The sequence below is a fragment of the Gigantopelta aegis genome, chromosome 9, assembly GCF_016097555.1.
Source record: "Gigantopelta aegis isolate Gae_Host chromosome 9, Gae_host_genome, whole genome shotgun sequence".
NCBI lineage: Eukaryota > Metazoa > Mollusca > Gastropoda > Neomphalida > Peltospiridae > Gigantopelta > Gigantopelta aegis.
In genome coordinates this window covers 63,346,297-63,372,730 of record NC_054707.1, presented here as the reverse complement: position 1 = coordinate 63,372,730, position 26,434 = coordinate 63,346,297, and the positions used below count along the sequence as shown (strand labels likewise).

Genomic DNA, 26,434 nt, shown 5'->3' with positions numbered 1-26,434 from the left:
TGTGCGTGTGTCTGTGCGTGTGTCTCTGTGTGCGTGTGTGTGTGTTTGTGCGTGTGTCTGTGCGTGTGTCTGTGTGTGTGTGTGTGTTTGTGCGTGTGTCTGTGCGTGTGTCTCTGTGTGCGTGTGTGTGTCTGGTTGTATGTCTGCCTGTGGGTTTGTGTGTGTGTGTGTGTGTGTCTGTGCGTGTGTCTGTGTACGTGTGTGTCTGGTTGTGTCTGTCTGTGGGTTTGTGTGTGCGTGTGCATGCTTTTCACAATTGGGGGCAAGTGCCCCTTAGCTCCCTCACTTCCGACGCCTATGATTTGGAATTAGTGTAATCTGCGGACATCTGTATTTCACAGAAATATTGCTCAAATTACTTACAGGCAGGAGCTTCTTTAACAACATACATGTACTTTCTATAAGATTATTTATCATTAAGCTTTTTCGCCACGAGATAAGGAATATTCAGAGATCATGTTATTAACACAAGAGATAACCTGCTCTCAACTTACATCGCGGTTTATGAAATCGTGATCTCCTTGTTTGAATTGCTTAAGTTGTTGTCATAGCCACATGGAGGGTCTTGGCGAATGTTGTGGCACCGCGTCCCTGGTAACCGGGAACCTATAAAACACGGATCAATTAGAAATACGGGCGTGGTACCAAGTCTAGTTGTTAGCACTAAGACAATTTTTGTTTTTTATCAACGATTAGAAAGATGTTGCATTTTGTTATAGCACTGGTCACATTTGTTGGTGAGTGTAATCAATTTTTATTACTATTTTCTGACAGTTTTAGTTGCTAGAAATCTGTTTAGGGAGTTTGACAAAATAAAAATAAATTATTTTTAAATTTCTTTTAACGACACCACAAGAGTGCATTGATTAATTAATCATCTGCTATTGGATGTCTAACATTAATTTTGGTAAATCTGACTCGTAGTCAACAGAAGAAACCCGCCACATTTTACCATTAGCAGCGAGGGATATTTTATATTATTCACATTCTTACAGACATGAAAGCGCATACCACATCTTTGACCAGTTGTTAACTTATTTTCTAATGGATTAAATGTTAAATGTTTTATTTTGTAGTTATATATATCCTTTTCTTTTTTTACAGGTTTAACGACAGCAGCAACAACCAACAGTAGTGAGTATTGTATTTTTCTAATTGTTGGCAGGGCAGTATCTAGCGGGGGAAAGGGGCAGACACCCCACACCTTAGTTTTCAATGTGCCCTTTTTCTATAGCTAGAGAAGACTGTATACTAGTTCGCCCCGATTCACTTCTTACCCTCCCCAACCACATTGGTTTTGGAGTAGGTACGGCCCTGCTTAATTGGGATACAGGTATAATACAATAATTGTTCATTAAAGGTGATATACAGCCAGAAAATAGTTATATACTGCAAGTAATGTTATTTTTTATATATGTATGTGTGTGTATGTGTGTGTATGTGTATGTGTGTATGTGTGTGTGTGTGTGTATGTGTGTGTGTGTGTGTGTGTATGTGTATGTGTATGTGTATGTGTATGTGTGTGTGTGTGTGTGTGTGTGTGTCGGTTGGTTGGTTGGTTAGTTGGTTTGTGTGTGTGTTTTGATTGGTTGGCTGGTGTATGTGTATGTGTGTGTGTGTGTGTGTTTTAGTTGGTTGGTTGGTGTGTGTGTGTGTGTGTGTGTGTGTGTGTGTTTTAGTTGGTTGGTTGGTTGGTGTGTGTGTGTGTGGGTGTACGTGTGGGTGTGTGTGTGTGTGTGTGTGTGTGTGGGTGTGAGTGTGGGTGTCAATGGGTGTGTGTTTTGGATGGTTGATTGGTTGGTTGTTAACTAGTTAATAACGCCTAACCCTACATACTTATACATGTATAGAGAAGGGCAAAATATGTCTCTACATAAAGAGGTCAACACCAAAAGATATTTGTAATGGAATCCCCCTTTTCAAGATCAACCTTACTAAACCTGACAGGCGCACCGATATTGTACAAACATATCAAGTGTTAACAAGTTACACGTTTGCTTTCCCCTATCAAATTCACTCTAATAACTGCCACTAGAAAGCTGTCCGCCATAAAATAATTAAACTGCAAACTAAATCTGCGGATATATTTCCGGATTCCGGTCAACCAAATGTGAACATAACTGTAAAATCTGTGGCCAACTGTATTTTGCAGATATATAGCTCGTATTAATTAAAGGGATATGCCTCTTTATCAACATGCTTTCTATAAGATAATTTATTGAATTTTGTCACCACGAGATCCAAGGGCGGATCCAAGAATATTTTGGGAGAAAAGGACACGGTTCAAGTTGAATATATTTAGAGGGGACGGTTTCCATGCCCCCTCCCCCCCCCCCCCCACACACACAACACATACCCTGGATCCGTCTCTGGTTATCCAGAGATGAATTGTAAGCCCATGCAAGTTATTAACACACGAGATAACCTGCTCTCAAATTTCATCACGTTTATAAAATCGTGACCTCTTCGTTATGGCTGGCAGTTTAGTTGCTAGTATTAAGACCAAGCACGGCGGACTCAAGTGAACATTGGGGAGGGGCTGATTGACCGAGGACGAGGGTGCAAAGCGTTAATATTTCTACAGATGTTGGTGGGTATACTTCTCCAGGAAATTCCCTGGGAAAACTACATATCCTGAAATACAATTCACTGTATTCTACAAGTAGAACTCGTGCTGACATATGCTGATAAATAAGGCACATGTCGGGAAATGCTATGTCCTGCATTCTGCAAGTAAACAATCATCATGATAACATTTTGGTAAATGCCGATTTGCAGAATGCAGGACATAGCATTTCGCGATATCTGGTTTTTATCTACATATTTTTAAATAGTGTTGTTTGATTAATTGTATTACTGTTCGCTGCTAGTTTTAATTGTTGAAAACTCGATTTTGTTTTTGTTGGTATAAAGCGTATAAAAATAAATAATCGGCGTTCTATCATCATTTGTTTAAATTTAATTCTCAATTATTTGGGAGGGTTACAAAACCATTTTTTTTTTTTTTTTAAATGGCTTATTGTATAAGATGTTGTTTAGCATACCCAAATTTATTTACTAGTTATAGATTGTATATGCATCTATTTCTTCTTTTTTTACAGATGCAACAACAGCACCCACAAGTGGTGAGTAAAAAGTTAAAACATCTGTTTAACGACACCACTAGAGCACATTAATGTATAATTTTCAACTCGTAGTCTTCAGAGGAAACCCTCTTCATTTTTCCTTTAGCATGACAATGACAATGACAATGACAAAGAGATTTACGTGCACATTCAGAGCAAGCTGTTGTAGCACACGCCTATCCTGGCCACAGGGACCGGACATGGCCGGTTCCCTCTGTCCAGGACAGGAAAGGGTTGGGGGAGGGTTGTAGAGAGGGAACGCCTGCACTGGCAAGTGCAAGGGAGCACCAGCAGTCCAATGTTTGGTGCTATGGAATTTTGAAAGTCCCGTAGGATTATGTCAAAGAGGAAGAGGTGCGCGTTTTACATGAAGGAAATTTGGCGCAATTTTGATGGTCGTTATAATTGAAATAGTGAAGAGAGCCAATAGGTTTTGCTTTTAGTATTCCGAAGGTGGCTCTTTATTATGACCGTCTTGGTGCTGTAGGGTGTCTCCCTAGGTTGCCCATAGGGCCCTTAGAAGGGGCCTGATCTCTTCTGATCGTGGCATGACAGCCCAGGGGAGACTCGAGCAATTGTGTATGTTGGACGAGGTAGAGGCGTTGATGGAGAGCTTGATGTTGGATGCTGTTGCCGATGCTGTTGCCGTGGAGGTGGAGTAGGTTCGTCCGTTTTGCCCAAGGTCCTGCCAGCGCCAAGGAAAGTTTTATTTTGGGTTTGGGGGAAGGGTCTGGTATTCTTTTGTTCAGTCCCTTCTGGGTGCAGTGCAGTGGTGTACTCGGAGCCGGTTTCTTTTGTCCGACTCCTTATTGGAGTACGTGCTGGGCCATTATTTTGGTTTTATGTATGGACGGGTGCATTGTTATCATTAGTCAATGCACCCTATGATATGTTGAGTGCATGCTGTGTGTGTGTTTGGCTATATTTTATGTTATGGTTGTTCCTACTGTATTGAGTCCTTATTCTATGTTTCCAACGGCTGATCAAAGCCACCCACCCCCCCCCCCCCCCTCTCCTTGAATTGCATAGTGAATGCGGCAAGGGATCTTTTATATGCACTTTCCCACAGACAACCGGCCTCGGTGGCGTCGTGGCAGGCCATCGGTCTACAGGCTGGTAGGTACTGGGTTCGGATCCCAGTCGAGGCATGGGATTTTTAATCGAGATACCGACTCCAAACCCTGAGTGAGTGCTCCGCAAGGCTCAATGGGTAGGTGTAAACCACTTGCACCGACCAGTGATCCATAACTGGTTCAACAAAGGCCATGGTTTGTGCTATCCTGCCTGTGGGAAGCGCAAATAAAAGATCCCTTGCTGCCTGTCGTAAAAAGAGTAGCCTATGTGGCGACAGCGGGTTTCCTCTAAAAACAGTGTTAGAATGACCATATGTTTGACGTCCAATAGCCGATGATAAGATAAAAAAATCAATGTGCTCTAGCGGCGTCGTTAAATAAAACAAACTTTACTTTTTTCCCACAGACAGGACAGCACATACCACAACCGTTGATATACCAGACATGGTGCAGTGTTTGGGACGGGGAAAACAATCAGAGAATGGTCCACTGAGGTGGTTCGATCCTACGACACAAGTACCTCAGACGAGCGCTCTACCGACTGAGCTGTAATTCTGACTTCTATAATCATCTCGTAGCCCAGTGGTAAAGCGCTCGCTTGATGCGCGGTCGGTTTGGGATCGATCCTTCGTCGGTGGGCTCATTGGGCTATTTCTCGTTGTAGCCAGTGCACCACGACTGGTATATCAAAGGCCGTGGTATGTGCTATCCTGTCTGTGGGATGGTGCATATAAAAGGTTCCTTGCTGCTAATCGAAAAGAGTATCCCACGAAGTGGCGACAGCGGGTTTCCTCTCTCAATATGTGTGTGGTCCTTAACCATATGTCTGACGCCATATAATCGTAAATAAAATATGTTGAGTGCGTCGTTAAATAAAACAGTTCTTTCTTTCCTCTGATGACTACGTGTCAAAATTACAAATGTTCGACATCCAATAGCCGATGATTAATCAATGTGCTCCAGTGGTTTTGTTAAACAAAACAAACTCTATAAGCATCTGTGATAATGTTTCTAAATGTTATGGTTTTCGTTTTGCGTTGAGAGTTCGGTGCAATATCGGTTTGTTTGCCACAGTCTAAGATTGGGTTGGGAGGGTGTGTGCAACCAGTACAGATCTAGGTTCTCTGTATATGTACCGTGTTATTTGTAGTTGGTAACGAGTGGGGCATGTCAATATTATTATTATTATTATTATTATTATTATTATTATTATTGCTATTGTTATTGCTATTATTGTTTTATATTATTATTATTATTATTATTATTATTGTTCTTCTTCTTCTTCTTCTTCTTCTTCTTCTTCTTCTTCTTCTTCTTCTTCTTCTTCTTTGTTTTCTTGATGATTCTTGGGTGGAGGCGGTTTGTTTGTTGTTGTTGTTGTTGGGTTTGGTGGGGGAAGTTGGGGTTTTGTGGATTTTTTTGTGTGGGAGTTTTTTGTGGGTTTTCTTTTTCTTGGGGTGGAGTGGGTGGTGGTGGATTTTTATGAGTATCGAAGCGGCTTGCGTTTTGGGCATTTATACCATATACGAATTTTTCATTGCTGCTGGCCGCATGCGTTTTGCAGACGCTCATACTGAAACTAATGTATTTCAATTTTTTTAGCTGGACCGCACGCACGCGCCTTATCTATATGAGCCTTTAGTAGGGAATTGGGTGCAGTAGTAGATAGCCGTAAATCTAGCAAAGTGTGATTTTAAAAAAACGTATATTACCGAACTTGATCTAGATAAATCGAAATAGGTGCTCGTCTACCCCAGAACCAATGCTTTATGCAACCATGCTGCTTATCTCCTTTTATCTCTAGCTCAGTGGTAAAGCACTCTCTTGATGCGCGATCGGTTTGGGATCGTCCCCGTCGGTGGGCCCATTGGCTATTTCTCATTCCAGCCAGTGCACTACAAATGGTATACCAAAGGCCGTGGTATGTGCTATTCTCTCAGTGGGATGGTGCGTATAAAATATCCCTTGCTACTAATGGAAACATGTAGCGGGTTTCCTTTCTAAGACTACAGTCTGGAAATAACCATATGCTGCATCTCTCTCTCCCTTTCTCTCTCTCTCTCTCTCTCTCTCTCTCTCTCTCTCTCTCTCTCTCTCTCTCTCTCTCTCTCTCTCTCTCTCTCTCTCTCTCTCTCTCTCTCTCACTATGTCGCTATCTCTCTCAAACATACTCGTATATATTCAATTTTTGTAATGTCAGTTCGTATTGTTTTGCCAGGGTGTTCGTGTCCACTTACAACATTGAAATCTCCAATTAATAACACAGCCAAGTGCATGTAAGTATGTTATATACGCCAGTCTTACTGGCTAACATTATGAGTCAATATTGCACCGTATGTCTGTTTGTCCATCTGTCAGTTTGTTGATTTACCAAAGGCCCTCTTTGACCTTCAGATAGGCCAGGGCATTTAAAGCCCCTGGTCAAAATTCATTTCTGAATTACAATAATTGAAAACAAAATAACGCTATAACTATAAGCTGAAAACAAAACAACACAGTATCAAATAATGTCATCGTAAACTTTAAGAACGCCTTTGAGATTGAGCCCAAAAGACACACGAATGATTAGTCTAAAATGAATAGGTGGTGAAATAAACTAATGTTATCAGTGGAAATTATCAAAGAAAACATTTAGATGGAAATAAAATAGTCGGGGGGGGGGGGGGGGGGGGGGGGGGGGGGGGGGGTTAAAGAAATAATGAGTACTTCACTGGAGAGAACAAAACACTATATAGAATCACGACCCCTACTGTCACAACAGAAAAAGAAAAAAACAACAACGACAGCAACACACAAAAACAATTAAGGTTATGTCAATAACCCGGTGTATAAGTTCAGATAAGTAAAGGTTTGGGAAGTTGGGGATGATTTTTTTTTTTTGGGGGGGGGGGGGGGGGGGGGGGGGGAGGGGGTTGTTTAGTGATTCTGGGGCAAGATGGTGTCTTATAAATCCCAAATTCTCAAATTTCTAGTTCATCATATGATTAAACTTCCATGATTGTGACCAATAAAAACGTTGTAAGAAGAAACTCAACAACTATACCCAAACATTTGGGTGGCAATTCTTTTTATTAATTAAAACCCCCATATATATGTTAGCTATAGAATGTACGAAAACGAATCCTGCTCAATATTTCTTAGTAATGCCAAGGTGTTATACCTCAACCATTATAATTTATTCTAGAACAAGCCTCGCCTAACTGTTTGTTATTGTAAAGAGTACGGGTAGGTGATGTCGTGTCTGACGCACTCGTCTACACGTGACTGCTTGCTATTGTAGAGTACGGGAAGGTGCTGTCATGTCTGACACACTCGTCTACGTGTGACTGTTTGCTATTGTAGAGAGTACGGGTAGGTGCTGTCATGTCTGACACACTCGTCTACGTGTGACTGTTTGCTATTGTAGAGAGTACGGGTAGGTGCTGTCATGTCTGACACACTCGTCTACGTGTGACTGTTTGCTATTGTAGAGAGTACGGGTAGGTGCTGTCATGTCTGACGCACTCGTCTACATGTGACTGTTTGCTATCGTAGGGAGTACGGGTAGGTGCTGTCATGTTTGAAGCACTCGTCTACGTGTGACTGCTTGCTATCGTAGGGAGTACGGGTAGGTGCTGTCATGTTTGACGCACTCGTCTACGTGTGACTGCTTGCTATTGTAGACAGTACGGGTAGGTGCTGTCATGTTTGACACACTCGTCTACATGTGACTGCTTGCTATTGTAGACAGTACGGGTAGGTGCTGTCATGTTTGACACACTCGTCTACATGTGACTGCTTGCTATTGTACATAGTACGGGTAGGTGCTGTCATGTCTGACACACTCGTCTACATGTGACTGCTTGCTATTGTAGAGAGTACGGGTAGGTGCTGTCATATCTGACACACTCGTCTACATGTGACTGCTTGCTATTGTAGAGAGTACGGGTAGGTGCTGTCATGTCTGACACACTCGTCTACATGTGACTGCTTGCTATTGTAGAGAGTACGGGTAGGTGCTGTCATGTTTGATACACACGTCTACATGCCACTGTTTGTTATTGTAGGGAGTACGAGAAGGTGTTGTCGTGTTTGACGCACTCGTCTACGTGTGACACGGCGAGTGTAGTGACGGCGGCCGTGAAAGCAATGGTGTCAACCAGCTGTAGTAAGTATGACCAGTTAAATACAGGCGCGGATCCAGGGGGTGAATCCCGAAGGTGCACACCATCAGCTCTCCTAAGTTGCCCCGAAACTGCAACGTGTAACGAATGTATTTCTATATTTAGTTGGGGCATAATGTATAAACTTATATCAAGGAAGAAAGAACAATATAGACGATATATTTTAAGTGATTAAATATTATATATGTCTATAGACAATATATATACTCTTTCTAAACCGGATTCACTTGGTGCAGATGTAATATGCCGGTTTAAACAGTGCTTGTGTAGACAGATTTCGTCCGAGTTCTTGCGATATAGTGATCAGAAAATACCAACGTAAATAAAACATTCATATTCACCAAACGTTTGTACTATGTGTAAGACATCCGTGAAAGCAATTGTTTATTAAGCTTTCAAAGAGGGGCGATAATTTCATCACAAGTTAAAAGTTTGTTTTGTTTAACGACACCACTGGAGTACATTGATTAATTAATCACAGGCTGTTGTATGTCAAACATTTGGTAATTCTGACGCGTAGTCATAAGAGGAAACCCGCTACATTTTCCCTAATGCAGCACATTCCCACAGACAGAAAAACACATACCACGCCCTTTGACTAGTTGAATAGATTAACCAAGGATCCTCAGACGCGAGCACCTCAAGCGAGTACTCCACCGATTGAGCTAAATCCCGCCCCATCTCAGCAATGTCATGTCATGTCATAGGGTTTTACGTGCACATTCAGAACAAGCTGTTGTAGCGCACGCCTGTCGTAGGCATAAGAGCCAGCCTTGGCCTGCTCCTCCGTCCATGATAGGAAAGGTGGGGGGAGAGGAGAGGAGGGACCGCCTGCACTGGCAGGTGCAAGGGATAACCAGCAGCCCGATCAAATCGATAGCAGGCGGGTGGGGGTGGTGGTGGTGCTATGGAATTTGAATGGAGCAGTTAAATGCCAAAGAGAAAAGGGTGCGCAATTTTGATTGAGGGAATTTGGCGCAATTTTGAACGGTCGGTCGAAAGGTAAATGGCCGAGCTAATATAGGTTTTGATATTAGTGAATAGCGAGTAGCTCATTATCTCAGCAATAGAACGCATGGAATATTTAATGATCTGTTTACAGTTAAATCCACTGGGAACTTTGATCCAATCAGTTATAATTGTTTTACATCAGAATTAATGAACGAATGTTTAACAACACCCCAGCACGAAAAATGCATCGGCTATTGGGCGTCAAACTATGGTAAATTCAAACACGATGTTTAGCATCAGTTTCTGCTACCTGTAAATGGGCCTTTTTAAAATTTCACCGGCTTCGATGGCGTCGTGGTTAGGCCATCGGTCTACAGGCTGGTAGGTACTGGGTTCCGATCCCAGTTGAGGCATGGGATTTTTAATCCAGATACCGACTCCAAACCCTGAGTGAGTGCTCCGCAAGGCTCAATGGGTAGGTGTAAACCACTTGCACCGACCAGTGATCCATAACTGGTTCAACAAAGGCCATGGTTTGTGCTATCCTGCCTGTGGAAAGCGCAAATAAAAGATCCCATGCTGCCTGTCGTAAAAGAGTAGCATATGTGGCGACAGCGGGTTTCCTCTAAAAACAGTGTTAGAATGACTATATGTTTGACGTCCAGTAGCCGATGATAAGATAAAAAATCAATGTGCTCTTGTGGCTTCGTTAAATAAAACAAACGTTTTACTTTTTTTAAATTTCAGATCTCACCGAAACATGCCAGTGTGAAAAGGTTTACTCTAGTGCGAGTCGCACTACCAAACTACTCCAGTGCAGGTACGTCCCTTGGATGTAGCTCCGTGGTAGGCTGTTCACCTGGTGTGCGATAGGTTGTAGGATCGATCGCCAGCGATGGATTCGATTTTTTTTTTCTTCCAAAGAAATGCATCAAGTGCCATGGTGTATCCTGTCTACGGAAAAATTCAAATAAAAGACCCTTTGGATCTCTCTCTCTCTCTCTCTCTCTCTCTCTCTCTCTCTCTCTCTCTCTCTCTCTCTCTCTCTCTCTCTCTCTCTCTCTCTCTCTCTCTCTCTCTTACCAGTGGTAAAGCGCTCGCTTAATGCGCGGTCGGTCTGGGATCGATCCCCGTCGGTGGGTCCATTGGGCTATTTCTCGTTCCAGCCAGTGCACCACCACTGGCATATCGAAGGCCGTGGTATATCCCTGTCTGTGGGATGGCGCATATAAAAGATCCCATGCTGCTAATCAAAAAGATTAGTAGCCCATGACGTGGCGACAGCGGGTTTCCTCTCTCAGTATCTGTGTGGTCCTTAACCATATGTCTGATGTCATATAACCGTAAATAAAATGTGATGAGTGCGTCGTTAAATAAAACATTTCGTTCCCCTCTCTCTATGTCTCTGTGTCACTCTCTGTGTCTTTCTCTTTCTTACTTACTATGTACACACACGCGCGCACACACACACACAATTAAAAGATAAAGTGTCGTGGGATCATTCCTTTAAGAGGGTGGATGACATGCCCCCACTCGTTAACAACTACAAATAGCACGGTACATATTCAGAGAACCGCTCTGCACTAGTTTTTAATATTTTTAGTAAACAAACCATTCACTCAGAAAGTGAGTTTGAGAAGCGGATTCCTGCGTTGTGACCTACCGTCCAGTTACGGGTCCTATAGAAGACAATTTTCATGTGGGACTATGGACGTACGGGCTCTCGTTCCTTCTTTCAACTCAAATAGTCGTAGATCAAAATGTAATAAGATGTTTTTCTCTCATTATTACATTAGCGCTGCTAAGGCTCTAGACACCTGTCTCAACAAAATCACCAACACAGTAGACCCGGCTTGTGATAGCTCAAAGACCAAACAATCGATAAAAACAGCCATCGTCGACCCTGAGACCAAGTCAAAATGCAGTGGTAAGCAGCATTTCAGGATGCTATCTTTTTTCTTTTTTTGCGTACAAATCTTTTTGGCGGAAACACACGGAAAATTACGAAGTGTACTAGAATATAGTCACTGTAATAGTAGTATATTTCGTTTTCGGTGATAAATTAATATGACCATCTGCTTAAAGAATAGTAGGTCAATTATACTATCTTATACCGATTGGTTACAATATTCCCTACTCACACAACCCAAAAAGTGTTTTTGCATGCTTGACTAATTTGATACAATTATTTTTATATAATTTTTTTTTTAATCTGGTTAACTTATATAAGCTCTGCATGCAATAACTGGTTTGACACATGACACTCGTCTGGCTGGTAAAATTGTCTAATTGTATGCTAACTTCAAGCGACATTGGTGGCTTGGTGATTAAGCCATCGGCCAAAAGCCTGGTAGGTCCAGGTGGGAGGGGTTCGCATTCTTGTACCGGATCCAGTCTAGAGGTATTTTAACGACGTGGGTCACGACACCAACTTCGCTCTTACTAACCCGAGACTGATGTATATGGCTTGAACTTTTAATCGCTATAAGTACGGGAATCAAGTGGAAATGAAAAATTAAGCGGTAGATATATTGCCGTTAAGCGTAAGAGTAGCTTAATATGTAATGGCAACGGTTGTTTTCTGTCACTTTTTCAATATGTGGCGGTTAGCTTGGATTGGGTACATAACAGCCGTAGTTTTATATATGCTGTGATATAATTGAGACCAACAGTGTTTTCTTCTCCTTTCAATACATAAACATACATTTCTTTTCATTACACAAACATTACTTTGTTCTTTCCTAACACAAACGTTCCTTTCACTACTCAAACATTCCTTTCGTTACACAAAAAAATTCCTTTCATTACACAAACATTCCTTTCTTCCCCTTTCATTACACAAACATTCCTTTCTTCCCCTTTCATTACACAAACATTCCTTTCATTACACATACATTCCTTTCTTCCCCTTTTGTTACACAAACATTCCTTTCATTGCACACAGTACACACATTTTATTTTGATAATAAAAACAATCTTTCTTTTCCTTTCATTAATGTTAACATTCCTTTCTTCTCTTGGTGTTTACATTTACCATAGTTTTACACCCAATAGCCGATGTATTTTTCGTGCTGAGGTGTCGTTAAACATTCATTCATTCATTCATTCATTCATTCTTCTCTTTATTGCAGGTGCCACCGATTTGTATGTGATCTCACACCTATTCATGTTAAGCCTTACAGTGACTGGACTGTTCGCGTAACGCTAGATGGCGCTGTAACCAGTTCCACCGTAATTATGAACAATTAATTGGCTGCTGGAACTAATATTTTTCAAGATCTTTTTTTTTTTCATTTCATACATTTTTTTGTTAATGTAATTTAATGATACTATAATTTTGGTCTTTTTGGAAATGTATAAACGCTATTGGTGCCATACCCGAAATGTGAAAACCATTTGTACTGTTAGCGACACAAGGGTTAAGGAAATGCTCACAGTTATCAATATTTTTACGAGGGGTAGTCTATTTTTAGAAGGTATTTCTTTGTTTCATCGCCATAGACTCTTGGTTTCATTCTCTATCCATATATGCTACAGGTTTGTAAATTGACCAAACTTAGTGTCTATTGTTAAGGGTTGAGACTAGGGTCTGTGACTTTGACTGACAGTTGTAGTTTGAAACTTATTGAAGGCGAAAATTCAACATATTATGGAGTTATTTTCCCAAATTTAAAGACAAAAATATTAACTACAGCCAATTTTGATGAAGTAAAGCTTTGCTTCATAGATATATGAAGCATAATATTATATAATACCTTCAGTTTGCATGTTATTTAACTGGGCTTAGGGTTTTTGTAGATGGAGCTGAACTGGATAATAAAATGTCTTTTAAGAGGTTACATATTTTAATTTTACACTGATGATTACGTAGGGTTTGAATAATAATAATAATAATAATAATAATAATAATAAATAAATAAATAAATAATAAACGTTTCTAAATCTTTTCAGGACAAGGGAACGTTAATAGGTTCGCCATTCCCATTCTAATCTATAAAGAAAAATCAGTTATATGAACCCGTATTAGTTCTTAGTGCGATTTGGTTTCTCTACCTAACTTCTTAATATATACTCTTCAAAAGAAGAAACGCAAAATCACATTGTCGTAACATTTGGAGAATTGATTTAATTATTGAATGGTGAGTCCGATAATTACCAAATGTTGCAGGATTGTTCACATTTCACTCTAGTCCATTGTGAGTAAGTGATAGGACACACCACCAAGGTCAAGGTCATCTGGAGTCAATACCGGGTGTGGCCTCCGCGTGTGTTGACAACTGCCTGGCACCGCCTGCCCATTGAAGCAACCAGAGTACGGATGACGTCCCGGGTGATGGTGGCCCACTCGGCCTGCAAGGCTGCTGCCAGCTCGGGCAGGGTCTGGGGCTGTGGTTGTCGCTGTCGGAGGCGTCGGTCCAACTCGTCCCATAGATGCTCAATTGGGTTCAAATCCGGTGATATCGATGGCCAAGGAAGGACATTAATGTTGTTGTTCTGTAGGAAAGCCGTTGTGAGACGTGCTGTGTGAGGCCTGGCGTTGTCATGTTGGAACACTGCGTTGGCGTTGGCCATAACTGGAACGATGTGTGGCCGGAGGATCTGGTCAATGTAGCCCTGTGCATTCAGGTTGCCCTGCACGTGGACCAGGTCAGTTCTGCCAGTGTGTGAGATGGCTGCCCACACCATGACACTACCCCCACCGAATCTGTCCACTTCCTCAGCACGCAGTTTGCCGCATAACGTTCACCACGACGCCTATACACGCGACATCTTCCATCATGACGTCGGAGCAGAAATCGGGACTCGTCACTGAACCACACCTGTCTCCATCGCAGTTGAGGCCATTGTCGATGAATCTGGCACCACTGCAGTCGGAGTCGACGGTGTTGTGGTGTTAAGATGACACCTCGAACTGGACGTCTGGCACGAATTCCTACCTCACGTAGGCGGTTCCGTACGGTCTGGTCGGATATCCTGCGCAAACCTGGTATTGCTGCGGCTGTGGAGGTGGCAGTAGTCAATCGTTCCCGAAGGTGGCGTACCCGGATGTAGCGGTCCTGCCCGGGGGTAGTGACCCGTGGTCGACCGGATCTAGGGAGGTCACGTGTTGATCCATGTTGCTGGTAACGGTCCCACAGTCTGGAGATGGTGCTTGGGGACACATGGAATGCCCTGGCAACGGCCGTTCTGGATTCGCCTGCGTCTAGTCGGCCGATGGCATTGTTTCTCTGCGGTTCACTGAGACGTGGCATGTCCTGGATTGTCAACTGTCGGCCAGATACAGAGGCCAGGCAAGCGAACACCCTGCACTTTTATACTGTCGGTGTTCATGTTGCACGTGCAGACAACGCACGTGCAGTGGTGACATGGTTTGCACGTGGCTGCGTTTTTGCGAATATTCACATTTTGGAACTTTATTGTACAGTAGCTGCGTTTTATCGAATGTAACCGTGGGAATGTGTTTGGGACATGCAATGACCTTATATTCACAAAGCATGAACCGGTAGGAAACATAAAATCGGAGTTATAACCCATTTGTACCCTTTTGCGTTTCTTTTTTTGAAGAGTATATATACATGCAGTTACAAAGTTACATGTATGTCATGTTATTATTAGACATATATACATGCATGTTAATATTATTTTTAACTAATTGGATGTTCATGACGTAAGGTATGCTAAATACCTCACCGAGAACTCTTCAATTAAACTAATGTTAAACTGCTTTATGTGTCTTGTTTAATATTAAAACATTAAAATTATTACGTCCTTGTTATTTTTTCATATATTATTTTAAAGTGGTATAGTAATATTTTTTATATAGAGGATTATTGTTTGATTGCTTTGACAATTGATCATTTGTGGCGTACATAGCATATAATTCAGGTGACAAGACAAACACCACGTCTTCATTGATTGCTATGTAATCGGCTACTCTGGTACTAGGCACTCGTATCGTGTGACGTCGCCTTTAGTAGAGCTTATTAAAATAACTTGAGCAATATTTCTGTTAAATGCTTTACAGTTCCATGCATGAAATATTAACCTATTCATATTTTCGAGCTTTGTTTACATAAACTGTAGACACCTCTTTTTCCATACATCTTTTTTATTTTCCTGTCGATTCATCAGACGACTCATAGACAACGTGGGTGCCCCATCCCCATCAAAATAAAAATTTGGTTGAACTAATGGCTGTAGAAAGTTCTTATCGCGGCTGTACTGCCTCGCGCTGTGAAGTGGCAGTCCTCTTGCAGCCGATCAAGATCAGATCTCTTCTATAAGCAATGCATGTGACAGACACGCCAGGACTATGAGAATAGAAACTTTGCGTAAATCATTTATGGGTTAAGTACAAATAAATTCAGGTAACCCATTTCGTATTTACGTAACCCGTCATGAACATGTACACGATGTCATAAATTCAATGTGCCAGTGAAAAATGGGTTACGCAAAACTTAAGCGAGCGACGCGCGAACGAAACTATCGCTCTCGCAACTGGTAGCATTATGCTAGACTAACACTACCAACTGTCAGCACAAAGTTGTGCAACTTTCTGCTGTCACGACTTCTATGACTGTCCAGTTGCTAGTTTGAGCGCTCTTACAACTCGATTTTCGTCGTATAACCCATTAGTTGTTAATCTAAGCGCACCCGTCGTAAGTCGGGATTTGAGAAAGTAACAACGCAACCGTCGAATTGGCCAACTTCATCATAACAGTTGACAGTTTGAGTCTAGCATTAACTGTGGAATGAAATTTGGGCGTACTTCGAACTTTGACCCGCTGGGATAGTATTTGATGTCCAGCTACCTGTTTATTATAATTATGGTATTTCGGCTTCTATTTTTTTTTAATTCTTGAGGTAACCTGTCCAATTATGCGTTTGCTGGTAACGGGATCTCGAGTTAATTGTTATTATATTTTGCAATGTAAGAAAAGGAAACAATAACCATTACCTATATCAAACGTTCTTGTTACAGAACACGTATCGAGTTGGTTATTCCTCATATAACCTCATATAAACTCTTACACAACAAAATACTTTTATTAATCAAAATAACAATACACTGTAAATGATATCCACAATAAAACTATTCTTTACTAAGATTAAACATGATATAAACCTAATTTATCAACGTTATACTTTAATCAATAACATTATACCCTTATATTTCTAATTTAATTACATATAAATTTTCAAATTTCTGTTTCTTTAAACAAAACTCACAACATTATGCAGAATTTGTTAGCAAAGTAAAGCGAAACAGATGTAAAGCGAAACAGAAATACAAACAGAAAATCAAATAATGTTCGTCAAATTACATCACGGTGACATATAAAGGTGGTTAGGGGACGATGAATGTTGAATAATTTTACAAAAGAGGAAATTGAAAACGTTACAAAATGCTATATGTTTGGTATTAAACTGCCAGATTTGCGTTATGTCATATTATTATTGAACGGATCCTTCCGAGCGTCTACACAAAAGCAACAAAACATACTATACTATAGTCCGTCCCATCCTCCAATAAACCAGTTTTTTTTGTAAATAATTTCAGTTTGGTTTGATGTACGAAGAAAAGTAAAAGTGTTTTGGAAATAACAAAAAAATACTATTTGTGTGTGTAATTTAGAAAACAATCGGCTAAGAAATAAATAACTTGTAGTAAATTACATAGTGGGAAAGACTAAAGGTGCATACTTTACGTCATGGCAAAAGGCCTATGTTTTTTATACTCAACAAACTTAATTAAGAGCCAGTATTTTCAGCATTTTTCTTTATATTTATTTATTTCTGCGTGTATCACAGTCACAATGTTCTCATTTTCATGTCAGTTTCAACTTACTTTCGTGCTTATATCCAAGGTTCAAGCACGCTGTCCTGGGCACACACCACAGCTATCAGGGCTGTCTGTCCAGGACTGTTGGTAAGTTGTTAGTTGGTTAGTGAGAGAGAAGAGGGAGTAGTGGTCTTGCCATTAAGAACTCGCTCTGGGTTGGAGCCGGTACCGGGCTGCGAACCCTGTACCTACCAGCATGTATTCCGATGGCTTAATCACTGCGCCACCGAGGCCGGTACAATGTTCTGAAACAATATTTACGAATCATAAGTTATCAAGCATTGCTTATTGCTACAGTCTACTGGCTATTGTGTTGAGTATATTATAACAATAACAACCGGCCTTGGTGGTTTGGTGGTTAGGTCATCTGTCGTAACTCTGGTTACCATTTAAGTTTAGAAGGTTAGAAGTGCGAATGTTAAATATAAACGAAATGGGAATTGGGAGGGTGGGGGGGGGGGGGGGGGGGGGGGGGTGCCAAAGTATTTTCACTACACCAATATCTTTTATTGATTAAATAGCATTTGAAGACTGATTTTTCACTTAGTGTTTCAAACAATAAATGTTATGACGCATTTCAAACGGAAGTAGGTGATCCTTTACACAGTAATCGAGTCTCCTTGCCAGTGTTGCCCAACTTCTCTTCCTTCTTTGCCTTGGACCGGACATAGAGCTTCTTGGATATGAAGAACGACACTGAGAAAAGAAACCCGAACAGGCCGACGATGAAGACGCCCGCCATGTGCAATATCCCGAACTCGACCTTCTCCGCCTTGGTGCTGCCGGCCACGTCACATTGCCGTTTGTCGTCCCACCACCTGCAACCCGGGAAGGAAAGATAGGTCGGTTCAATGACACATCAGCACTTTTTAAACTAGGGCTATTTTTGGTGTCTAGCGTATAGTTATTGCGACCTACTAGTAATGAGTAAAACAGGGGGAACAGAAAGAAAGAAATGTTTTATTTAACGACGCACTCAACACATTTTATTTACGGTTATATGGTGTCAGACATATGGTTCAGGACCACACAGATTTTGAGAGGAAACCCGCTGTCGCCAATACATGGGCTACTCTTCCGATTGGCAGCAAGGGATCTTTTATTTGCGCTTCCCACAGGCAGGATAGCACCAACCATGGCCTTTGTTGAACCAGTTATGGATCACTGGTCGGTGCAAGTGGTTTACACCTACCCATTGAGCCTTGCGGAGCACTCACTCAGGGTTTGGAGTCGGTATCTGGATTAAAAATCCCATGCCTCGACTGGGATCCGAACCCAGTACCTACCAGCCTGTAGACCGATGGCCTGCCACGACGCCACCGAGGCCGGTGCCAGGGGGACAGAGACAGAGAAAGAGGAGATAGACAGATTAAGACAGACAAAAACCAGAAACTACTGGATGGCGCAATCATACTGTCTATGACTTGTCTTATGGAGTGATAGGAAAATATAACAAGAGGCTACGTCAGTAAAACATACACACACACACACACACACACACACACACACAGAGAGAGAGAGAGAGAGAGAGAGAGAGAGAGAGAGAGAGAGAGAGAGAGAGAGAGAGAGAGAGATAGATCAACAAATACAAAAATAAAGAGAGAGATGCAGACTAATCCTACCGACAAAAAAGAAAAACCGCAAGGGATCTTAGATATATGTTTTCCCAGTCAAGACAGTACCATATAGTGTCCTTTGAATGTACCATTTATACGACACTGGTTGCTATCCAATTGAGTTGCAAGCCCCTTGGCAATTAGCAGATTTATTAGCATATTAGTCAATATCTCAAAATAGTACATTTCAAAACAAAATTAATAAAAACAATTTTACATAAAGGCAACAGTGTGCAACTCTGAGAGAGCTCCAAGCTTGAATAGTGAATACTTAAGACAACCCAGCTCGAAACATACATCGGCTATATGGTGTCAAACTAAATTAAATATACGAATATTCTTGTTTTCGGACAAGAATGGTAACTGTTCCTGCCTTCCCCTTCCAGGTATGGTACTGGATAATGAATAGAGCCATTACCTTTTCTTGAGGCCTTGGATGAATCCACTTTCTTTGAGTCTCAGCAAGGCTATGTTGATGACGGTCTTGAAGGCCGCTCCAGCCTTCATGCCAATCCCGTGCTCTTGGATAAGAATCGGGGATGAGACCGCTTTGGTCTTGCAGTATTTGATCTCAGAATACGAGTTGATTAAGTAGTCAAAGATGAAGGCATAGTTTTCATTAATCACGCGCTCACGCCCTGCCGAAGAGTTGTGCACGAGGCCACTGGAGGATTCCATCTTGTACCACAGACGCCGAAAAACCGGCTTGGTCCCGAGACGAAAGAAGTTCATCGTGGCCGAATTCTTGACGGTTCCAACGGCTATGTCGCTGTCTTCCGCCAAAGCGTCGAACGTCTCGGCCGTTTTCGACATGCTCTTCGTCGTCAGAAAGGCGGCCATGTTGGCCGTGTACGTGGACACGGTGATCAAAACGAAGAAGGTGAAACCAGCCGATAAAACTCTCTGGGAGATGGGCTTCGGCGAGAAGTCTGTGCCTCTCTTGAGGAGAGTTCCCACGGAGTACCACGCCGTCTCCTTGGCGGTGAACTTGCGGTCGCTGCTCTTGTAGTCGAGGATGAAGAAGACCAGGGACACCAGGAAGGAGGCCCCGACGATGGCGAACCAGAGGAAGAGGGAGAACGGCTTCATGAACTGGAAGATGGAGAACGCCTCCTCGGGTTTCTTCACGAGGATGTTTACCCCCGTACTGATAATACCGAGGCTAAAGTCGATCACAGTCTCCCGCTTCGACGTAATTGAGATGGCGCCCATCGCTAGCGTGGCGTTCTGAGAAATAACAAACAAAAACACGTACAGATGCACTGATGCAAGATGTTAAAAACGTCTTACCTACATTGCTACAAGTATAAAAACATGCATTAATAATATATAATCTAGATTGGTCTTAACAAATATCCGACTTCTAATATATATATTAGAAGTCGGATATTTGTTAAGACCAATCTAGAAATGTGTAACGGACGACACAACATTTTGACCAGCAGATTCAAATCCTAACCTTCTGAACGAAAATTAAGTACCCTTTTGAATAACCTGGTAAATAATTCAAGGACAGGGTGCAGGTGTGCTACATTTCCAATGAAGTCAGCAAACATATTACAAATTAAGGGCACTGTAATACGGGGTCTTCTGAACCTACATAACTAATACGATCTTGTAAAAGGCTTAGAGTCCAAAGTCCAACCTTGAATCTTGTTGATTCGAGATTCTGAGGGCCGAACTTACAAAGCCTGTTTTTCGTCTTACAATGCTTAAAACATTTGCTAGTTTTAGTTGTAGAAAACTGTTGCATTTATTGGAAAGGAAAAGTTTGTTTTGTTCAATGAAACCACTAGCTCACATCGATTAATCAATCATCGGCTACTGGTGTTGGATGTCAAACATTTGGTAATTTTGACATGTTGTCATCAGTGAAAACCCGCTACATTGATTTTCTAATTCAGCAAGGGATATTTTATATGCATTTTTCCACAGGCAAGCACATACCACGGCCTTTGACAAGTTATGGTGCACTGGTGGTTTTCACGAGACTAAAAACCAGTCAGTCGAATGGATCCACTGAGGTGATTCGATCCTGCGGTGCAAGCACCTAAGGGAGTACTCAACCGACTGAGTTAAATCCCGCCATATTGGATAGGAATGGAAATTACTATACACTGAACTCGAATGATGTAGCAGTCGAGGGGCACTGGTTGGAACGGGTAAAAAAAAAAAAAAGTCCATCAAGGTCGTTCGGTCCTGCGACCCATCACACCTGATGCGAACTCTGTACCACTAAGCTACATTCTTCCCACATCTTGGAGATAGCTTCGAAATTCTGTAGTCAGGTATCTTACCTCTGTCATTATTTCATGCACCATGCCATTCCACAATCCGCTGCTGACCTCACTGCCGTATCCGTTCATGGGACTCTCATAGATCTCAAAGACAAAGTTGAGATCATCGGCTAGTTTTTTCAAAAGGTCTATGGTAAAGCCCGTGTAACGGTCGTTGCCATAGTAATGTATCCCCTGATCTTGAGATTTGTGCATCACAAAAGGTTCTTCCTAAAAAGCCAAGATCATGATCCAATATAAATTTAGTCATATATACTAGTAATATACACGTATAACGAATTAAAATGGTCATCATAAAAAACAACTGACTAACAATAAAACCTCCTTATGCGGTCACGTTTACTTAAGCTGACACCCGTTTTAACAGTTATACCACCAAATCAAATCACATAGACGACAATACTAACATATGACTAAAACTCCTATCTGTAGCGTATTAATCGACACATACACCACTGGTATAAACACTACTACCCTCAACCTCAAAGTAAATAAAAACAAATTGGGGTTAAGCCGCTTATTTCAGAGATAATGGGTAGCGTCTATGGCTACCCTAGTTTTGCATAAAAAATGACATGCTAGTTTTAGTAGGACCCTGCTCATGTTTCAAGCACAATGGTAGTTGGTACACTGACACTAGTTCAAATTAAATTCCATGAAGTTACTGGCCAGATGAAACATTTTATCACAACAAACACTCTCACATTTATTATCAACAGCAGGACTTGTGGTATTAACTGCTCTATGAAAAGTTAGATGTACCTTGAAATTCGACCCAGCCGGATATTATATTTTGTTTAGTACAACCTTAAGAGGCCATCGTTTTATTCTCCCAGAATTTAATATAGTACAAACTGGCTTACCAATTAAAGGCGTAGACCCTAGTTTTAACCCATAAGAAATGGACACTAAGTTTAGTTAATTTACAAACCTGTAACACATTTGGATAAACTTACAACAGAGTGAAAGAAGTCTGTGACGTCAAAACCGGTAAATATCCTTAAAAATAGACTAGAACTCGAATCAATAACCGCTACTTCTCAGACGCACGTGCGTTTTAAAAAATATGAAAAATTCATTTTGTGGTATTAGAAACAACAGAATGACCAAAAACACTTCGATTCTACGGAAATGGATAATCTAAACGATAAAATATAAGTAATGTTTGATTTCAGTGATCATAAACGGCTCTAATAGTGAAAAAACATGTTGTAGTGTTCAAAACCTAGGGTATATCCCTTTAAGTATCAATCTATCTTTAAAGACCATCTTCGTGTGCTACTTCATGTACTTCCCATAGTAAAACAAACATATATAATAAATCAATAAATTAAAGTCAGACAGGAATGGTTGGGGGTCTACAGATATCGTGACGTAGATGTCTGTCACCAAAATAAATGGTACTCACTATTACAACGACGACCTTGACAGTCCCAGGAAATACCCCATATTGCAATGAGTCTTCAGGCTTTTCCCCAAATCCCGTCACGTTCAGTCTTGTGTCAGCTGAATTTCCATCTGGCGTCCACTCAGCTTCCTAATAGAAACAAAATCAGAAACTCAAATTAATGAAAAGACATACTACAGCGACCCCTGCGCGTGCTGTAACCTCACCATGGTGCAGGGGTGCAACATTTTCTTTGAGAATGGCCAATACAGCACAAAATTGACGTTTTGAGTAAAATTCAGTATCTATCTGTGATATTTGTGTTTTTGCACAGTCCTTTACACTGTTTTTGTTTAAATCTTGAATTTTTATATTGATGTTGATCATCACTTTATTTATTTGCATTACCATAGTTTGACACCCAATAGCCGATGTATTTTTCGTGCTGGGGTGTCGTTAAACATTCATTCATTTATTCATTCATTCATTTTACTACAGCGACGTTCAGTCTTTTGTCAGCTGAATTTCCATCTGGCGTCCACTCAGCTTCCTAATAGAAACAAAATCAGAAAATCAAATTAATGAAAAGACATATTACAGCGACTCGACAATAATTGTTGGTAACGATGGTTATGATTATGTTGACGATGATCACCATCACCATCTTCTTCTTCATCATCATCATCATCAGCAGCAGCAGCAGCAGCAGCAGCATCATCATCATCATTATGGTGGTGGTAAGAGTAGAAGTTCTATCAGACATTGCATCACAACTTTGTCAAACAACCTTTGGACACTGATGTGCATGGCTACAAGTTTTAATATCTTAAAGTGTTTTGAAGTTCAGATAATCACTGGCTTTGATATACTAGAATACCAAAGTAGAATAAGTAGTGACTTACCAATCCCGTTCGTTTATGAACTGTGGTGTAATAAACGAGATTCGGTTTATTTAATTTCTCTACACGTGTGTTAGAAATGTGCACAGAATAAATAGCGTGTACAACGTGCCAACTTGTGGAGTGTTTGCAAATCTGCTGTATGGTGTGCAGAGGAAAAGGTTGTATTGACTATGTTAAATTGATATAATATCACAACAAAATGACTTCGTCACCAGATCCTAAAATATACATTGCCATACAACATGACTTTTGCATTAACATATTATCGGTATCCATTACCATATAACATGACTTTTTCATTAACATTCCCTTACCAGATCCCAATATATTCATTACCATATAACATGACTTTTTTTATTAACATTCCCTCATCAGATCCCAATATATTCATTACCATATAAAAATATTTCATTAACATTCCTTTACCAGATCCTAATATATTCATTACCATATAACATGACTTTTTCATTAACATTCCCTCATCAGATCCCAATATATTCATTACCATATAACATGACTTTTTCATTAACATTCCCTTACCAGATCCCAATATATTCATTACCATATAACATGACTTTTTCATTAACATTCCCTCATCAGATCCCAATATATTCATTACCATATAACATTTTTTCATTAACTTTCCTTTACCAGATTTCAATATATCCATTACCATATAACATGACTTTTTCATTAACATTCCCTCATCAGATCCCAATATATTCATTACCATATAACATTTTTTCATTAACTTTCCTTTACCAGATTTCAATATATCCATTACTATACAACATTACTTTTCCATTAACATTCTCTTAACAGATACCAATATAGTCTTTACCATATAACATAACTTTTTCATTAACATTCTCTTAACAGATACAAATATATTATATATTTACCATATAACATGATATTGCTTACATTTTATTGATTAGCTTATTATTATCCGAGTGTTTCTAGTCATCTTGGTGTATATAATACCGCGAAATGCATTTTCTATAATTCTAAACAAGCTCGCACTTCTGAGAAATAACGGCTGTGGACACGATCTCTAGTCTAGTTTTAGAGGGTATTTCGCCATTCCAACGTCACACTCTCGTTTCTTTTATTGTAACTTTATACAGATGTGTTACAGGTTTGTAGATTAACTAAACTGAGTGTCTATTTCCACGGGCTGAAACTAGGATCTGAGACTTTAATTTTCTCCATCGTTACCTTTCTGTACATGTCCTCCCCGCCGTGGTTATACAGGTGTAGCGTGTAGTTCGTCCGTTTGCCGTGCTCGTCAAAGCGAATCCGGCCTGTCCGGGCAAAGGGCAGATACACCTATGTTAATAAATATACATGTTTGAGAAAAACTAACAAAAACAAACAATATCTGGCTTAATTATTTCAAACACGTGACAAAAATGACATATGGGTTACACCTTAGTGCTTGTGTGTTCATATTTAAATATGTATTACATGTATGTTTGTATGTATGTATGTATGTATAGATGTATGAATATCTATATATTGTATGTATGTCGGGTTTGGTTTTGTCTTATGGTGGCAGTCCTCTTTCTGGTGGTGCAAGAAGGATGAAATCTCCGATAAAGAATCTCTTCGAGAGTGGCTGTCCTTCTATAGAGAAGGCACTAGACAGAGATTCGTGGAATCAACCCTTAGTTTTGCCAAATTGTGCAGAGATACGGCCCTGATCGCATATTACGGTTTTGTCTTTCGGACAAATTGACTAGTGCATACAAAGATATAAACGCAGGGACACAGGGAATAAAAATCCTTTTGGGGCTCACAAATTGTTCATTGCTGGGACTCGAACCTAAGGCACCGAATCGACCACTGTTCCCAGACTACCACCGTAATCATTCGCTTGATACGCGGTCTGTCTAGGATCAATCCCAATCGGTGGACCCATTGGGCTATGTCTCGATCCAGCTAGTGCCCCACAACTGGGGTAACAAAGGCCGTGGTATGTACTACCCTGTCTATAGGATGGTGCATATAAAATATACATTGCTGCTAATCGAAAAGAGTAGCCCATGAAGTGGTGACAGCGGGTTTCCTCTCTCAATATATGTGTGGTCCATAACCATATGTCTGACGCCATATAACCGTAAATAAAATGTGTTGAGTGCATTGTTAAATAAAACATTTCCTTCCTTCTTCATTCGGTCACTGGGACATACGTGGGGCGTACAAACCACGTGGTCGGCCCTTGATGTACATGAAGTTGTGGGCAAACCTGGCACTGGCAAGTATGTATAGTTGTATGAATATGTATGTATAGATGTATGTATGTATATATATATGTGTCTGTGCGTGCGTGTGCATGTATGTATAAATGTATCTATGTATGTATACATAAAGAGATTTAAGTATTACTTGACATGGAGAATAATGATTAATAAGTAAATCGTTTATATATGAAAAATCTGAATAATGTCCCTGAGACACCCTGTGTTAATTGTACAAACCTCTCTGAGAGCTTTGAGAAATCGTCTTGGACTGAAGCCGTTGGTTCTGGCCGCCTGTCGGTTGATGTATGTATGGAGCGCCATCGTGGTCACCCTCGCGGCGTCCATGGCGATGGCCTCGTTCGCGTCCTCGTGGGTGCCGTCGTGTCTGGGCTCCACGTAGCGGAACGCCAGCAGTTTGCACCTCGCGGAAAACAGACCTAGTTTGTACATCTGGCCAGCCCCAGCGAACGGCTGGAGGTACGAACTCTGAGTAGAAATAGAATATAAAGTTAAAGAAACTGTTCCGAGTTGGCTGCCATTGTTAAATCTACGTTTTCGACTGCTTCTTAACATTGAAATTCATCATTTTAAATCTCTTTAGAAATAGAATATAAAGTTAAAGAAAACGTCCCGAATTAGCTGACATTCAGATATCGTTCCTGGCGAACAAATAAACAAACAAAAAACAACAAACAATAAAATTAGCTACCATAAACGACCATAAACACATTGATCATACCAACGACCAGAAACACATTGACTATACCAACACTGATATTCTGATCAAGAAACTATATTTAAAAGGTGAATTAACTTATTAAAATAGCCCTGTTA

General features: G+C 40.7%; 2 protein-coding genes across 2 annotated transcripts in view; one reads left to right on the top strand and one right to left on the bottom strand.

The window, feature by feature from the left end:
• Positions 1 to 632: 632 nt before the first annotated feature.
• LOC121382274 lies at positions 633 to 13,449 on the top strand. The gene is made up of 8 exons (XM_041511842.1): positions 633 to 737; positions 1,105 to 1,134; positions 3,102 to 3,125; positions 6,417 to 6,474; positions 8,245 to 8,345; positions 10,060 to 10,132; positions 11,109 to 11,239; positions 12,444 to 13,449. Exons 1-8 carry the CDS (start codon positions 701 to 703, stop codon positions 12,512 to 12,514), a joined length of 525 nt encoding a protein of 174 aa, XP_041367776.1. The 5' UTR covers positions 633 to 700; the 3' UTR covers positions 12,515 to 13,449.
• Positions 13,450 to 17,273: 3,824 nt separating this feature from the next.
• LOC121381359 (glutamate receptor ionotropic, kainate 1-like) overlaps positions 17,274 to 26,434 on the bottom strand; it is a 29,573-nt gene continuing 20,412 nt past the window's right edge. The window contains exons 6-11 of the mRNA XM_041510641.1: positions 25,838 to 26,086; positions 24,576 to 24,686; positions 22,477 to 22,605; positions 21,069 to 21,278; positions 19,190 to 19,998; positions 17,274 to 17,973 (exon numbers count right to left, since the gene is read on the bottom strand). Coding sequence (XP_041366575.1) covers positions 17,733 to 17,973; positions 19,190 to 19,998; positions 21,069 to 21,278; positions 22,477 to 22,605; positions 24,576 to 24,686; positions 25,838 to 26,086 — 1,749 coding nt within the window. The 3' untranslated portion in view covers positions 17,274 to 17,732. The remainder of the gene's footprint in view (positions 17,974 to 19,189; positions 19,999 to 21,068; positions 21,279 to 22,476; positions 22,606 to 24,575; positions 24,687 to 25,837; positions 26,087 to 26,434) is intronic.